At 37.6% G+C, this 18,786-nt stretch overlaps 1 protein-coding gene across 1 annotated transcript in view; it reads right to left on the bottom strand.

The window, feature by feature from the left end:
* The window catches only part of fndc3bb (fibronectin type III domain containing 3Bb), a 52,720-nt gene that overhangs the window by 18,111 nt on the left and 15,823 nt on the right, over nucleotides 1-18,786 (bottom strand). The window contains exons 4-12 of the mRNA XM_043226841.1: nucleotides 9,578-9,654; nucleotides 7,773-8,001; nucleotides 6,697-6,975; nucleotides 4,141-4,199; nucleotides 2,511-2,653; nucleotides 2,014-2,073; nucleotides 1,470-1,608; nucleotides 835-888; nucleotides 156-280 (exon numbers count right to left, since the gene is read on the bottom strand). Of these exons, the coding sequence (XP_043082776.1) occupies nucleotides 156-280; nucleotides 835-888; nucleotides 1,470-1,608; nucleotides 2,014-2,073; nucleotides 2,511-2,653; nucleotides 4,141-4,199; nucleotides 6,697-6,975; nucleotides 7,773-8,001; nucleotides 9,578-9,654 (1,165 nt within the window). The remainder of the gene's footprint in view (nucleotides 1-155; nucleotides 281-834; nucleotides 889-1,469; nucleotides 1,609-2,013; nucleotides 2,074-2,510; nucleotides 2,654-4,140; nucleotides 4,200-6,696; nucleotides 6,976-7,772; nucleotides 8,002-9,577; nucleotides 9,655-18,786) is intronic.

Here is an 18,786-nt window from a genome sequence, read left to right on the forward strand (position 1 = left end):
AACTAGTTACATGTAATGGTTTTATGTAATTTGAATCCAATATAAATACATTACATTTCCAAAGTAACCTTCTCAACACTGGGTATTATCGGTTATAAATTAATTTAAGATTTAAAATTGTTTTATTTTTTTAGGAGACAGACAAATAAACAAACCTGGTGCCAATATCATTTAGTGCTGCCACTCGAAACGTGTACCCGACAGCAGGGCACAACCTCATTACTTTGCAGTGTCGCTGGTGCCCAACATAATATTCACGGAAAATGCTGTTTTTCTTCCCCTGGAAAAGAAACAAGCAATACATTCTTGAACAACAAACAGGCCGACAAGAAAAAAAAACAAACATCTAAAAACATGGAGAAAAGGACCTCGACAGTCACAGGAACAAAACCCTTTACATGAAAAGAACAACAAGAAGAAAATTGCTGCTGGAAGCTGTGCTAATTTTCACAACAACAGGAGCCGGTATTTAATTAAGGTTAAATGCAGAGGTATTCTGTGGGGAAGAACGGCTGCCAGCATCTTCAGACCCTTCTGGAGCTGCACAGCCACAGATGAGGAGTTTTAATCAACTCTTAATGAGTCAGAAAAGCTATGAGTAAATGAAAATAACTGAAGTAGACAGACTATGGCGTAAAGCGGAACAGTCGGTTAAAGCCTCAGTCGCCACACGACCAGCATCTCATGCCATGGGGACAGGGAAAAAACATCACGGCCAAAAAAGGAAGGCAAGTAATTGAGAGGAAATGAGAGAAAAAGAAAAATCTACTGAATAGTACGAGTAGATGGCACGCACGGGATATAACCAAATTAATTTAGATAGGTCATACATACCTCATCCCATTCTAGAACATAATTGGTGATTTTTGAGCCATTGTCTACCGGGGGCTGAAATTAGAATGAGAAATTACAAAAAATTAAAAATAAAAAAATCATATATATACACACTCCCAATCAAAAGTTTCTTGTTTAAAGTTTTTTATGCTCACCAATGCATTCTAATAAAAAACGCAGTACAATAATATTGCAAAATATTGTTACAATTTAAAACAGCTGATTTTAATTAGAAAATGTTTTAAAATGCAACATAAAAAATTAAAATTGAATGCATCCTTGCTAAATGAAAGTATTAAATTATATTTTTTATATTCTATGCTTTTCATTAAAAAAAGACTATTACTAAGGACACTAAATAATACATATTTTTATACTTAATTATTGTACAATGTGTGAATACTGCCAGGAGTTACAATGATTTTATTACAGTTAAGAGTTTTTTCTTGGCATGAAGCAATTATGTATAATAAATGTACATAATAAATGAACTAATTATTATTAATAAAGCACTATAAATTCATTTTACTAATCTATATTTCTAAGCAATACAGTTTGACCCCAAGATATTTAAATGGTTGTAACAGCTATACAAAATAATAATACAAAATCCAGTGTAATCAAGTCATGCATACCTTCCACTGTAATGTGAGGGAGCTCTTGGTGCGATGGGACAGTCTTGGGGGTAGAGGGGTTTCAGGAGGGGAACTGTGAGTAGTGAAGGCCCTCGCGTCCGAACTAAGACCTTTCACTGAGTTACACACTGTGCTAACTCTGTAATACACAAATGGTGATGATTTCCAAAACATTCCAAAGAGTAGTTCAAGAGCATTGTGCTACAAAATGTGCTATTGTGATTTCAAATGAATCATTAAGCAATAATGAATGAATGCCGTATCCACTGTACTTATAAGAACACACTGTGCCAGTACTCTAAATAAATGACAATTTTTCTGCATCTGAACATTGAAGTACAAATCCATTTTTTTTTTTTTTTTTTTAGCATATATCATCTTTGATTTAGTCATGGTAATAGGATATCAGAGCAATCGTCTCTCTTCAGCACTCAAATTAAATTCAAAGTGCTCAGTTAATGGAGTGCTTCACCTCATTTGAGAGTTGCTTTGGTTAAAAGTGTACGCTAAACAAATAAATGCAAATGTAAAACACTACTTTTACCTGACATGGTAGTCTGTGGCTGGTCTGAGGTCAGTGAGGGTATACTGGAGCTCTTCACCACTGAAACAGAGTAAAAATCAGTTTGTGGGTGAAGCATTCTTATATATATATATATGTGTGTGTGTGTGTGAGAAATATATGAAAATATATGGGTGTTTTTCGTTGAGATGTATTTCTAGGACTATAGATGTACATACTGTGCAGCATAATATCTCTCCTTATTTTTTGTCAATATGAATTTCTTTTGTATATGTATTGACAATTTTGTACATAAAACTAACGAAAACAAAAAGTAAAAAAAAAAAAAAAGGTTTTCCAATCAATTCATAATAGCCTGTATGCTTTTCTCCAGGGATCAAAAAAAGCAAAGCTGCAGACTTACTTGAGGATTTTCTCCTCACCGCATGGGGAAGAACGTTATGTAACTACACTAATGACTGAAAACAAATAGCTTTAGTGATTCAGAACACATACGTCATTAAAATTGTGGCCCTTACCTATACACAACCTTGTATTTCCCGTCTCGGCTCTTGTCCTTGAGCTGGAGCTCATAACTACAGGGAGGGACCCGTCCAGATGATCCCGAGACAGAAACAGATGTCCATGACACAAGCGCAGAGCGGGACTGCAAGTTAGACACCTGAGGGCCCAAAATAAACAATTCTCATTGGGTTTTATTATTACTCATATATTATTATGCCTGAAATTATATTATAGTGTATTATTTTACAAGAGTGACAGTCCAAAACAATTTCCAGAAAATAGTCTAGGAGAAGACTAAAAGATCAAATTAAAGTGAGACGACTAAAAGGCAGGCCCATTTGAATTGCAATTCCCAATTATTTATGATGTCTGGTACATCAATAAATCTAGGAAGCTGTAAATAGTACTTAATTTGGGAGCCAAGGCTACTGCAGGCTCATCTTCGGTGAACGAAGCATCAGTCATAGCACCCAGCAAGCGTCCTCCACAGTTGCTCAAAGCAGAGCGCGACTGCTCATTCACAAAACAAAAACATCTGTGTCTGAAGAGGCTTCAGCCACGGCAAATCAGGCTATTTATCCGACACTTGCTGTTTCGCATTCAAACCAAGCCATTTCGTTTTAGTGAAGAATAAGAGCAAGTAAAACGTTATAGCAACTCATCATGAAGAAAAACTATAAAAACTGCGTCATTTATGAAACCGTAATGGCATAGCACGAAGCAGAAACAGCTTCTTGTTATTTTATATATTTTTTTGGTCTCCTGCATTACATTAATCGCATTGAATCCTTGAAAGCATGCATTACATGCGTCCCCACTCAAAGCGGGGGACTATTATGAGATGATTATGAAATCAGTAGCAGAGATGAGAAAAACATATTGATGTGACCAATCAATGAACTATTAAGCCATTCATTAACAGCTGCTGCCCCCTCGTGAACGGAAACGGAAATGCTTATCCTTCGTTTTGACAGTCTCTAAACAATTATAATCCTCATGTTTAAGGCATTGTTACTGGATGTGGTTGCTATGGATTTGATAGGTTTTTAGGGTGTTCTGGGTGGTTGCCAAGTCCTCTATGATAGGGCACGCCATATCCTGAGCTGTGTTTCCAAATGGCCTAAAATGCTTATTTACAGTCCTCAAACATTAAATGTGTGCGTATCTGCATTACTTTGATCATTCTCTGAAGCTCCCACCTTCTTGCACGCCATTGGTCAAACTACTTTTCAGTCATTACTTTCCACAAATATGAAAAAAAGGATTACCGGTCACCCTACTAATGGTCATCGATAGTCAAGTTTATATGATTTTGCTAATTTTATCATCTACCATGAAAAAAATGGTTTTAAAAATAATCACGTCTGCTTACAGAGGAAACAATAACTCTCCTTAACAAGCCTGCGGTATTTGTGGCATCATTCAAACAATGGTTTAAAAAAAACAACAACAAAAAAAAAGATTAGCATTTGGGGTTTGTTTATATCCCTAAAGCAAAAAAATGGCATGTAATGCTTTTCAGACAAAAGAATATTTATAGTGGAACAATAATCCTGAGGGATAAATAAAACAATAATTGGCAACACAGGTGGTTTTTGATTCGCTGAGGAGATTTGTGAGATGACATGATTTAAAATCACTCACCTGTGGCTTGTCCATTCCTGATGGCACAGCCTGAACTCGTCTGGTGTCCACATCATGATCTGCACAGAAAACGCATTAAATGTAGCCATCTGTCTCCTATCGGTCATAAATCAGAGTGTGTGTGTGTCTGTAACATCTTCATGCTTGTTTGCATAGAAAAAGAAATACAGAGAACATAAATTCAGTATCTCCAGACAGAGACACGGATCTGAGGCAACGGAGAAGTCCTGATGGATGGGGCTGTCGGATTGGGCCTGAGCCGGGTAGGAAAGTGTCTGTCGGGGAGTGAGGTTCATAGGTCTGGCTCTTATGGGGCCCGAGGGGCTCCTGCAATGAGTCATCACTGCGATGAAGTCACGGCAACATGACCCCACACTGACCTCCATGGTTTTCCCCCAATAAGATGTTGTTGGGATTGAGAGATAGAGGATGTTTTCAGCGGATTCTTTATTTTATTAGAGGACAAGGGAAAAGAGTGGAAAAATGAGAGATTCCACTCCATGTATGGATTAAAAACAGGTCAAAGTGATCTAGAATTACTCACTGGATTCAAAGGAGTCACGACAGTGATGGAAAACAATTTTATAAGAGTAAAGTGATGTTACTAAATACATTTCAGTAGACAGCTGATAAATGGTTTCTAATTTGCTTAATATAGACTGCGCACGTTTCCATAAACCATAAAAAAAAAAAAAAACAACAACAACAAAAAAACTATTAATAATATTTCTGCTATTTCTTTAATGTTTAATGCATTTTTAAAATGTTACTCTTAAGAGCAATAAATTATGGTGCTTCATTGAAGGTATTTAAATAAAAAAAAATCAGTTTAAATTAAATTCAGAAATAAAATTGTTTACTTAAACATTAAATGAATAAAAATTAGAAATTGTTCAAGAAATTGTTAACCAAATCGGCTTACATTATGTAGCACCAAAAAAAGTTCAAAACGTTTGTTTCAAAAACATAACCCAAATCTCACAGACACCTCATTTTATCTTTTCAAGGACTGTGCTTTAACTAGTTTAAATTATGAGCAGTTTGTTGACAAGCCACAGTAAAGTCCTGAACACCGCTGGAGACTGAAGACCAAGTCTAAATGTCTGATGTCATGCATTTCACCCAGATCTGAGCATATTCTCAGACATTCTCCACAGGAACAGTTCGTCTTCTCGTCTCTTGATTTAATTTGCCGTCCCTTTTCCCTGTGCATTTTAACACGGACCAGCCTTGTGCTGTCACTTCAGACAGGAAGAGATCTGTGTCTCATTATACACTGTGGTTTCGCCACAGACAGATTACATACACACACACACACTCTCTCTCTCTCTCTCTCTCTCTTTAACACACACAGAGGCATGGGAACCAAAGGTTCACAAGAACAAAGACCAGGGTAAGATAAGACATTAAAGAACAAAGGGGAAAACAGCTAGACAGAGCGAGCCATTTTCAAAGGAATGATGAAAGAAAAGGAAACAATGATACAGAGAATTATGAAATCTATTGCATCTCATGCCACATGTGTTCCACATTCAGCCACCATCTGATCCCAGAACAGCTACATCCTGTATTGGAATCCCCTAGCTATGTGGAGTTATTCAAGCTTACTGTATAGTATACTATATACTTGAAATATATACTATGGATTAATACTGGTAATCAAGAAATGGTTCTTCCTTACAGTCAAATAAATGCTGCGGTGCTTGTTTTATCTATTAAAACAAAATTGAAAATAAATATTTAGAGTTTTGTTGGAATAACATTAAAATAAAACATTTCAATATTTTATAAAAAAAAAAATTGCAAGTGACGTCCAGTTATGATTTCGAAAAGAAAATTATATTATTATTATTATTATTATATATTATGATTAATCACATCCAAAATATTTTTTGACACACATCAAGACACACATACAGTATATAATTAGAAAATATTTGCATGTGTTTACATGTATATTTATATTCATAATAATTATATATAAATATATTTAATATATTAGTTACATAATTATAGAATTGCATATTGTAAAATAATTATAACATTATGATTTGATGCTCAAGAAACATTTCTATTATCGTCAGTGTTGGAAACAGTTGTTTATTTGTTTGATTGTTCATTGATTATTTTATTTATTAGAAATAATGCTTTTAGTATGCTATTCCCAGCCCATTTCATTCAAGCGACTGACTGTATTGCACCAGTAGTGGGCACTCTTCCACATTCACACTACCGTTTACCCAATGTGTATGTGTGTCACACTAAGAATAAGTGCTGACACTGATATAACATCTCAAAAACAAAGGCTTAGAGGTAAGATCCCATAAAGCTTGATGGAAATGAGTCTTTAAAGTCAACAGATGTGGACAAGATTGTTGACTCATCTTGTCAGAGTCAGCAGCTTTGACTGCTTTTATTTGAGTCCAGCTGACACTGGAAGTATCCTTTGTTTTTGCTCCCAGCTGTTGCCACATGTATGGAAATACAACAGAGACATGAGAACAAAACAGGCAAGATGTCTCTTAAATTAGAGGTTTTAAATTCAAATTAGCTTACCCTGTGGCTCAGTGTCTGAGTGTTTGGGGCTTCCTCTGGCTCTCCGATCTGGCCTCTTGTTGCCAGGGCTTCCTCCTCCTCCTCCAGGACTGCTGTGGCTCTTGCCGTAGCCGTTAGCAGTGGTGGTGCAGGCCGTGGTGTTCTTGTAGCTGTTGGACAGCGGGCTGGTCACCTGACTCAGACTTGTACGCTCCACCGGCTGTTTCAGCTTCTTGGGTGGAGGTTTACAATACTCCTCATGACCCACGAAAGTGGAGACGTTATACAGCGGGATGATCTCTGAGATAAGGCAAAGATCGTTATTATACTATGGAAAGTAGAAAGCAAATGGATTGCATACACAAGTAAGAAACATGTATAATTACTGATACGCTTTAAAATATAGTTTATATTCTAGTCTACAAAAGTGTTTTAAGCAGCGTATACATAAGCACAATGTTAAATAAATCAAACCTCTTTATATTAAACTATTTCATCCTAATTTTATTAAAACTCCAACAATATTTCAAATGTTGTTGAATAAAAATGCAGAAATGTTATAATATATAAAACATGTAATATTGAAAAAAAAAATATAATATGTTAAATGTATTATATTTATATAAATTACATTTACATAAAATACAGTATATATTTAATATTAATAACTTATTAATCATTATTAATAATACAATTTATATTCGTCCACAAAAAGTAATTTTTGCTGCACTGCACTGTATACGTGACCACAATTGAAAATAAATGTAAACTAAAAGCTATATAAATATATTTTCCTTATATATATATATATATATATATATATATATATATATATATATATATATATATATATATATATATATGTGTGTATGTCTGTATGCATGTACAAATTATGTATGTGTCCCAACCTTTTACTTGTATGTTCGGATTGGTTGTGTTATCATAGCTTTGTGTGGTATTTCTCTTTCACGCTGAGCTTGGTTAGGACAGTGTTATGATTCAGTACAAAAAGACTGTTGCCCATCCTCACTGAAGTATGCGTTTAAATACGTGAATAAGCCCAGGACCTTTAGTCTACAGTGGACTATAAAGCTTACCTTCCGGGTAGATGTGTGGCAGTCTGTGCTGATAGAACTGGTGCGGGGGCACATCACCGGGGCTGACTGGGGGATAATATGACGTATGTGAAGCCGGAATAAAGTGTGGAGGCGGCAGGTACGGGTGAATGTGGTGGCTCGGTGACAGAGCCGGAGAGTAACTCGGAGGGTAACATTCAGAGTGAGGCGTCACCACAACCCTCCGCACGCCTGTGTTGTCCTCCAGAACCTGAAAACACAAACATCCACAGACGTCAAGCCAAACAATTCCTAACCTCACAGGCCTTCTGATGTCAGCCATTAGTGCCCCACCCGACAAATAACACCGGATCTAACGTGCCAGCAGTCATATGAGGCAACCACAGACGTTCAGTGCCACTTTAAACAAAGGGCAGGAATGCTAAAAGTAAACAAGGCATTCGAATGGAACGGCTATCAAGTACATTCCACTGGAGAAATGCATGCATGGAAGATGCTTACAGAAATCAGACTTGCTGGTACAGTTCACATGGGAGAAATCAACTCCGTGACCTTAACTTATAACCCACGCTGACCAGCTTGTTCACCCAAGGTTAAAATGTGAGGTTAGTGACGACAGCATAAAACTCTTCCTTACCAAAAATGCTTTTACTGAAGGAAAAAACAGTCTGGATCTGCAGGGCAATCTATGTTCTTGGTTCAAAATCATTCGTGCTCATAAATTAAGCAAATGCTCTGTTTCAGGAGAACCAACAATTGCTTACATTAACAAATTCATTTTTTAAATAATCTAAGTTTAGTTCTAACTGTTGATGCCAAATTGTTGTTAATATATTAACTTTAGTATCAAGCAGTAATTTTTTTTTTCAATCAAGCATTAAAATGTTATTAATTAATGCTCCAAACTCAATTTCTGGATTTATTAAATTTAAAAATAAATCTTAAATAAAAACACCAAGACGCTGTGACTCAAGTATATATAGATAGGTAATAAACTCAAACAGTATCAATGTATGGCACACTATTATTTCTTAGGTAATGTGTTTAAATAACATAAAAAAAATTAAATAAATAAAAATACTGATCTCAGATTTTTTTAAAGTCAATAATACATTTACGGAGCACGGTTAGATCCAGTTATTCAAAAGTGACAAAGACACTTGTAATGTTAAAAATGCATTTTTAAAAATGTCTTTCAACACTATTAAATAAAATCTATATTTTGTGTTGACTGTGCATGTAGTTCACATGGATTCAGTGTAGAGGTAAACAAAAACAGATGTTTATGAGGCCACATGCTTGTGCAATAAAACAGCACTTTCCATCATTTTCTGAAGCAACCAAGCAACAATTACACACAAAATGTATGACTTTGATGCACTTGTGCTAAAAAGCATCCATCTTGCTGGGAAGGTAAAACAGAGAAACGGGTGTGCTGGTCCTGCCCTTCACATTCGCGTGGAATGCGCTAATGAATCATATTTACACGATTGACCTTTGTGCCATTAGAAACCCCCCCCCACTGATTTATTACACCCACAACTCAAACCCTTTTTCCTGCTCTCTCTGCAAGAGTTTTTTGACCTTTCTACTGAAATGTCACTGCCGTCGACCTTTAGCAAACTCTGTCCGACACTGTTCCGTAAAAATTAACAACTTGGAATTTTGCGCCTGTTCTTCTGTTGTTTGTTTGGCTGCTGAATACTAGAACTACATTTGTTTCCGAGAAAGGGATATTCGCCTATGAGGGGTGAAATCACATCTTCATTGTGCGAGAGAGGTTTCGCCACCCCGATGCACGGCCCTGACCCATTCCTGCTGGTTACCTGGGAGACGTAGCCAGGAGGAACGTGGATTGGTGGAATGGAACCATTCGGTGACATCATGGGAACTTCAGCAGGCCCTGAGGCAGAAAAAAAAAAGGAGAAAGCTGTCAATCAAACAGTAACACAATGCTGACTCCGCCCCCTCATTCCATCACGTAATGCAAGGCTAAGCAAAGAAGATTCCAGGGGCTACGTGAAAACGCCAGAAAAACAGAAATGAGACACGTATGCGTTTAAGATATGGAATTACATAAGTTAAATCGTAAAGTTACCGATTGCATTCTCTTATTCTAGTCTTCTATTCAAGCGGTATATATATATATATATATATATATATATATATATATACATATATACACACACACACACACACACACACACACACACATTTATATAGTGTGTATAGTAATAATGAAACTGTATTGTGAAATGCGCTACACAAATAAAAGCGGCCTGACCTGATTTTTGACCCACCATCCCGCAGGCCTATATTTTGTACCGTGACATTGGGTTAAACAAACAGTTTAAGGCATTGTTTATGGCTTCACCACAGTCAACGCAGTAGAAATAGAGCCATCAGGTCCAACTGGTGCGCCGCAGGAAGAAAGGGCCACCGCCAGCACACAAACCCTCTCTGTTACGACTCTCACGAGACGCTTCTGAATGAAACCCCTCCACCCATTGCACCGACTGCTTGTTGTCAGAACATAAAGCTCAGAGATGCAACTCAAACGAGTACCCTCATCCTGGGCTCGTGTAGCCGAGGGCCTCCAGCTGTTTTAGACATCGGCATCTCCTCCAGACCCTGCAGGAACCGTGGCGTGACAGCCTCCGGCGCAGTAAATCACCAAATCACCCTGATGAATTTTACAGTTTCTCCTCGCTTTCTCCCCCATCAGTCAATACCAGGGTCAGTATCTCCAGCTAGCCGCTGCTGGGTTTGAATAAGACCCTGTTTGTGCTTGTATTGAAGGGGCTTCACAGGAGTTTCTTGAGCGGCGGGACGGGGGGAGGGGTGTGTGTACACAGCGATGTGTGTGGGTCGTTTCACCGGGACGCGAGTGCATACGCATGGCGGCTTAAAATAACCTCTTCACAGGGCGACGTGTACAGAGCACAACAAAATCCATTGAGATTGCTTGGAAAGGGTCTCGCGCAGGTATGCGGGGCTCTCTCGCCCCCCTCGCTCTCGCTTCTGTGAAAGAAGAGGAGTTGAGTTTGAGGTGTGGGGGGAGCTTTGAGATGACTGAGTGACAGGATTGTATCACAGGCTCTTAATATGAAGGCCTCTTTCATCCTTGACCCACAAAAAGAGAGAGAGAGAGAGAGAGAGAGAGAGAGAGAGAGAGAGAGAGAGAGAGAGAGAGAGAGAGAGAGAGAGAGAGAGAGAGAGAGAGAGAGAGAGACGCAACACAAACATTCCTCTACTACGATTGAAGGGGCTGAAGGGATGGATGGCGTAAAGGCTAATGAAAGAAAAACAGCTTTCAAAAATGACAGACTAAATTCAAGAAATGTTAAAATTAACATTTAAAAAATGTTAAACTATATATTTTTTTCATTAATAATAATAATATTATTTATAAATATTCCTTATATATTACTATATATATAACAGATTAATAACAGGAATACTGATGAGAAAATTTCCTAAATGAGGATAAATCAAAAGGCTAAATTACGGTGGACCTGTAGAGCACCGAATATTTTTGTTTTATCTCCATACCACTGTATAGCAGTTCACTTACCAATAGAGCCTGTCTGTGGTTAGGATGTTAGGATAAAAGAAATAAAATCCTGACCCTCACATATATATATATATATATATATATATATATATATATATATATATATATATATATACATACATACATAGTGATGCACCAGCGTTGTGATGCTAGGTGCAAGGCTTTCCAAGCTCAGTCCTGGAAGGCCACCATCCTGAAGAATTTAGCTCCAACACACCCACTTGAAAGTTTCTAGCCTACCTAGTACATCCTTAATTAGCTGCTTCAGGTGTGTTTAATTGGTGTTGGAGCAAAGCTCAGCAGGACAGTGTTATCCCTGTGCTACAGTATCATGACAGAGTGCTATATTGCTGCCCCGTGAATGCTTAATGGCTTTAAGTACAAAGAGCCAAACAAAGTATATATGATTCTGGTCTGATTTTGTGTCAATTTTTTTTACCCACCAAGAAAATGCAGCGATAGTAAATGTTAGAAGGAGCAGCAAGAGAGATGGACAGAGGTGGATGTAGGAAACGAGGGACTGCCAAGCTTCTGAGGAGGCTGTCGAGGCAGAGAGCCTCTTCAGCAGAACAAACCCCTCTTTGTGCTTCAGAGAGAAGCTCTCTCCCCCACTGCAGGGCCTGCTGGGTACTTCATAAAATCCACTCAGTCCTGCTGGGGGCCGCTGACACACCAAAGTGTGTGCGAGTACACATCCTCATGCGTGTGGGGTTCTCTTTTGCTTTTACTCCAGATAAACTCGAGGAAAAGCTGCCAAGTGGCGTTTTGGGTTTCGTTCTTTTTAGAGAAGCAGTGATTGACAACACGTACATGTGCATATACATAGATTGCAGAGGAGCAAAACGGAAGCTCAGTCTTCCACAAACGATCAGTTCCTAAGTAAGATCCACTAATTCAGTTCGGAGGGCTAGCTTGGCCAGACAGGGAGACGACAAGCAGAAATGAGCAAAAGAAAGGGATGTTTCTGGAAAGAATGTCTTGCATCAATCTGAGGGCCACTGGGCAAAGAAAGGAAGTGCTTTTTCTGCAAGGGTTTGCAAATCTGATCTGTGTTTTTGAGCACGCGAGCGAGTTTGGGAGGGTGTGTGCATGCATGAAGGACGCTGTAGGAGAGAAAAATCACAGTTGAGATCATTTTAACATTTATGTATCTCCTAAACAACAATAAAAATACATTGAGAGCAGATGGAACCTTTTAATGAGGTCTTGCACTCTTCAAGCTGAGAAACAACCCTGCTGTTCCTCAGAAGAGATTTAAAAAAAACTCTTAAAACTACTCAGATTATGACACCTTCGATCAAAAAAACCCAGAATACAAATCTAAAAAACAACATTAACAAATATGAATAAATAAAATAATACAAAAGCAAACAATGCAAAATAAAAATGCAAAAGTAAAATTAATTTGTCAATTAAAATGAAGCTGAAATAGAAATATTGAATGAAAAACAAACTTAAAAAAAGGAACTTCACTTTCATGTTCATCAAACAACTCTGTCACCAGCCTTGCTGTGTGTATTTGGTGCATTATCATCCTGATACAAGGCACCATCTTAAGGATACAAAGTTTGAACCACTGGGTGCACATGGTCCTCCAGAATGGTTTGGAAGTCCTTGGCAGTGACGGGCCCATCTAGCACAAGTATTAGGCCTAGGGAATGACATGATATTGCAGCCCAAACCATCACTGATCCACCCCCATGCTTCATTCTGGGCATGCAACTGTCTGGGTGGTACATTTCTTTGGGGCTTCTCTGCACCGTAACTCTCCCAGATGTGGAAAAGAGAGTGAAGGAGGACAATACATGTTTTACATTGTCAACAGCCCAAGAGTTTCGCTGCTGGCACCATTGAAAATATACCTTTGGCATTGGCTGATCAAAGGCTTGGCTATAGCAGCCCGGCCATGTATATTGACAATTGATGGACAGTTTTGGTGGAAACAGGAGAGTTGAAGTGCACATTTAATTCTGCAGTGAGTTGGGCAGCTGTGGTTTTATGTTTTATGGATAAAATTTGAGTTAGCACCCGGACATCCCTTTCAGACAGCTTTTTTCTCTTGCGCCCGCAGTTACTCCTGTTGGATGTGGTCGGTCCTTCTTGGTGGTATGCTGACATTATCCTGGATACCGTGGCTCTTGATACATCACAAATACTTGCTGTCTGGGTCACAGATGCACCAGCAAGGCGTGCATCAGTTTGTACTCTTTTGAACTCTGATACGTCACCCATAATGTTGTGTGCATTGCAATAATTTAAAACTGTGCTATTACTCTTACTGGTGGAATGTGCAACCAATGATCAACTGGCCAGTGTTTCAGTTTCATTGTCCAACCCCTGTGTGTGTGTGTGTGTGTGTGGTTTATGAATAAATAAAAGTAAAAAAAAAAAAAAAAAAAAAAGTTTTTACTTTTATTTATTCATAAAACACACACCATTTTTTTTATATATAACAAGAAAAAAATCTTCTTGACATTTGAAAAGGTTTTTTTTGTGAGGCCAGAGCAAAACTTGAGTGTTGTAGATTGTCCATTTGCATGACTATTTCTTCTGCAGACCACAAAAGAACATATTTTGAAGAAAGTTAGATTCCCAATGACCTACATATAAAAAAAATAATAATAATTCAAATAGAAGTCAATGGTAACCAAAGCAGTCTGGTTACCAATATTCTCATAACATTTAATCGTCACAGAGTTTTGAAAGACATGAGGGAGAGGTAATGACAGTCGTTGTGATATTCTGGGCCTTCCCTTTAAATAAATCTAGTAGATTTTTTTATCCATTACTACAGGGCAAAAAAATCTTAGTCTTAACACAAGTAATTCAGAACAAATCCCCAAAACACAAAAACAATACCAACAGAGATCTCATGAGCTGTCGAGCAACATGAAAAACAACCCATACGAAGAACACTGCATTCAGCCGCACCATACCAATTCATCATCATAAACCAGAGAAAAATATCCAAAGGTTGGAAAAATGTTAAAAAGACACACTTTAATGTGACCCATCCATCAGAATTTCTTCTGTTTTTCCTCTCAACTAGATGAAACAGCAGAATTCCAGACCTGCAGTCCATCTGATTATGTATATAGGAGGTAATTTTCTCTGGAGAGGGTTTATGGGTCTCACAGTACATGCAGTGTGCGCGAGTGTGTTTTCATGTTTCTGTGATTGCACGGCCCATTGTTCTTGCTGTAAACACTATCTGTCTCTCTCCATCCAACGAGGAAAATTCGCAGCCCAGGGAGCCCAAGTGTTTATCCAACAGACGCTCTGATCAAGGGGACGTATTTGTGTTTCGCAGACCCTGGAGGCTTTCAATTATTTCCCTACACGCATTCTCTCCTAATTCAGGCATCATTATATAGTCCCTCAACTAAACTATGATACAGAAATAAAGGTATCTTGAGCCATAATCATAACAAAATGTAACGCAAAGATCTTTTAGCTGCAACTCACCTCTGGTGAACTTTAAACACTGTTAAATAACAGACAGTAGAGCTATGCTTTCCTCTCTGCATTTACACAGGCTCCAATCACAGGGTCAGCTGTATACCAGCCTCAAATATTTACTATGAAATGTTTGTATTCGCATTAATGAAAGTTACTGCAGTATTCTTGGCGGACTGCCTTGAGACACACTCTTTCGGACAGGCTGACAAACATACTCCCCCCACAGGTACAGATTTCAGTCAGAAATACTGCATTTCACAATTAATTAATAAAATGTATTCAGAGAAAAAGATATTTGTATTTTCTTAAACATTTGTTTTAAGCTCACAATCTTGATCTTAATTAACTCTCTTGATATTCATTTTAAACTTATGGTGCTCCAGATCTCCTGATGAAGACAAAAAAAGGTTGATTTCAAACGGTACACTGCGTACTGCCAGAATAAATAAATTTGACTATTAAAATATATTTTATAATATATAAATGGTTTTAATGTTTTAGCGAAATGTGGAGAAAAAATACAATCTAAATTGACATAATATATTTTTAAAACCATTCTTGTTTAATTTTTTTTTTTTAATTTAAAAAGGTTTTACCAAAATGTACAATTTTACAGTTCTATTAAACAAATTCTTTTTTTAATTGACATTATTAAAAATGGTTTGCTAAAATGTAACTGTTAGCAAATTCAATCAAATACACCTTTTTTTCTTTAAATAAATAATTTCGTTTTTTTACTGAAAGCAAGTGTTAGAAGACACTTAACATTTTTAGAAATGTATAATTTTATTTCAATATATCAAACAAAAAAATTAAAATAATTCATAGATAAAAAAAGAAAAGACAAAATGTAGCAAGCAGATGAAAGCCATTAAACAAGATATTGGCCATAGAGGAATGCAGTATGGGATTGGGTTGGGAGATGTCAATTCCACTGAATCTAAGACAAAGCCCACCTTTCAAAGCTAAAACAAGCTGGCTAAAATACTGCCATATTCCAAACAGTCTGTCTGGAGATCCACCCTGGCTTGGGAACGGTGAGCCCTGTGGATATGTAGCGCTTGGTTGTGAATTCCCAGCATGTTTGGGGTGGGAGGGTGTTGGCTTTCAGGATGTGCAATAAAAATGGTCTGCGGACCCATTCAGCTCTTGCGTGGAGAGTGTTACGCAAACAGCCCTCCAGGAAAACGAGACCACTTCACGGCTACCCTCCAGTCGCTCCCCCCTCTCAGCAGCTGATTAGTCCGAGGAATGACCTGAATTACTCCCAGTGTCATTGATAAAAGCCCATTCAGAGAATTAGACCAGGGTGTCGCTATCATGCCAGGCCATCTCTGGTTTTTCAAGGCATTGTTTTCATTTCCATGCTTCCCATCCTGAGTTAACAGGGTGAGAACTTTACCCTCTCCCCACCCAACATCCGTGAAAAAAAACCAAAAGCAGCGGAAGCTCGACTGAATCACGCAATGATAAAGACGCGCCTCTGATTTATAGCTACTGACCAATGATTTCAGAGACACGCTTTGACCTTGCTGGGGCTGAAGGGACTCTTGTATGGGGTGATTCCCATGTGAATGGGAAAGGAAAATTATGTAGGAGGCAGACCCGACCTTCTCCAGCTCCTCTCCAGCCCTGCACGCCTGATCAGAGTATGCTGCAGCTCTGTCATTCTCAGTCAACTTTAACATTAGAGCTGATTGACTCGGTTACATACTAGTGAGGAATCTAAGATGTAAATACAATTAGTAAATAACATTCATAAATAAAAAAATAAAAAAAACATTGCATCTTTGGCAGTGTTATTTTATTATTACTATTTAAATATTACATACTTAGATTTTTAGCATAGGTAATATCTAATATTTATGTTTGAACTATTTCAGTCATGTGCTTTATTAGGTTTTTTTTTTTCAAAAAAATTTTTTTTTAATATACAGTTCAATTTAGCTCTCCATTTGTTGTATTTCAGTTTTTCGAAAGCGAAAATTTAAGATGTGTACTTTAATTTTATTTCAATAACATGCTTTTCTTATTTTATGTTACAGACTTCTATTATCTATATTTTTCAAGTTTAAACCCAAATGTAAAAAATAAATAATAATAATTTAATTTCAGTTACTTCCTAAGGAAACATTTCTGTTTTTGTTTGTGTTTTCCATCTAATATTTACATTTTCTTTCAGTTCAGTTAACAACAAAAAAAAGTTTTTTGCAAAATGTGCACTGGCCAGGACTAGGAATGTGAGTTTTGTTGTTGTGTTGATTTTAAGCACACTAGGTATACACAAATATAAACGGTGCAGAAGAAATACCATAGAGCAAGAGGAGGAAAAAAAAAAAAAAAAAGAGGTAAAAGGGGAGACTACCATGGCGGACCTGTTCTGACATGTTTGGTGCTCAGGAAGGAGTTTCCTTTGCTCTGACATGATCTACAGTTCAGACTCAACAGAGATTGAGAGGGCGAGAGAGGAAGACAGACAGCTGGAAAGAGAGACCGTCTGTATGAAGCCTGTCACGTTCATAAATGGTGCCATTGTCTGTCTAAAAAATTCCTTAAAAAGCCCAAACTGTGCTCACGTTACTGCAGATGGAGATCAGGCTTAGTGTGGCTCCTTAATTTAAATATGTCCTAGTATTAAATTTAGCAGATAAAGAGGAAAAAATACAAACCAACACAAAGAGTTGCTTTTAGAGAGGCAGTCTACCAAAAAAAAAAAAAAAAAAAAAAGTGTAAAAATGTCACTGCAAAACTGTACGAGTTTCTTCTGTGGAGAAGAATATTCTGAAAAATTTGGGGCTGGTTCTGTCAGGATTCAAAAAGGATAAATTAAAATATGCATAATAAAAGTGACGCTTATGCACTATATTGCAATGTTTTTTAAGTCATATGATGTACAAAATGTACCTTTTTTGTTCCACAGAAGTCATGAGGGTTAGTAAATAATGAGATTTTGGGGTAAACTGTACGTTTAAATACACTCAGATTCAATCTGTGATGTGGCTTTGTACAGGTTAGTAAACCAGAGGAGGGTTATGGAGTTCACTCTCATGAAGTGCACACTCATCCTATTTGAGCCGGGCAGATCAAACTGTGCCAGAGAGCTGGCAGGGACCAAAGGTGTCAATCTGCTGGGTTTGTTTTTATGTGTGCCCTTGTTATCCTGGAACTTGAGACTACGATTACCAAACCACTGCCCCATGAAGGCATGCAGAAAGCCTGCTGCAGGACACAGCGGCAGCTGAAAATAGTAGGTCAGCAAAAAAGTACAGAGAAAGAGTTAGAGAAATTAGAAATCTGAGAGAGAGAGAGAGAGAGAGAGAGAGAGAGAGAGAGAGAGAGAGAGAGAGAGAGAGAGAGAGAGAGAGAGCGCGCTGCTGGAATGTTCCACTGTGTAATGTTCTGGAGAATGTGGCGGCAGAAGGTTGAAAACCAGGGAATTTTGATATGAAAAATGTTAAACGAAAAAAGCAGCAGAAGCAGAATTCCTAGTTACCTAACCAACAAGAGTAGAAGGAGAGTGAATCAACACCAAATTACTTGGACATTCTGCACATTTATTTGTGAAATTCTGATATGTAAAATACCAAAACTAAACCAAACTAAACCAAACTAAAAAAAAAAAAAAAAACTCAAATAACAAAGAGTTCATATAAACAAACTAAGTCTTTCCATGTAAAATTTGATGCAACCACTTTGATTTAATCACAAACCAATTAAGTGATTTCCAAATTCCCAGACTATGGGATATTGAATTGAATTGCCTGACTTTACTACATTAAGCATCTGCACGAAACAAAAACAACAGTCAGGCTGAATGAAAATACATATTCACTCTCTGACAGTAGGTGGCGTTTACGCTGTACAAACTGCTGTAAAACAAAGCAGCGGTGTGCTTAAACAGTGCTTTCACATACATCATATAGGTGCCTGATCAGGACACTTAAACAGCTCAGGGGGCTGTGGGTATCAATAAATGAATTCAATAAATGCTCTGTGTTGCTA

Source organism: Puntigrus tetrazona, chromosome 24, assembly GCF_018831695.1.
Source record: "Puntigrus tetrazona isolate hp1 chromosome 24, ASM1883169v1, whole genome shotgun sequence".
Lineage (NCBI taxonomy): Eukaryota > Metazoa > Chordata > Actinopteri > Cypriniformes > Cyprinidae > Puntigrus > Puntigrus tetrazona.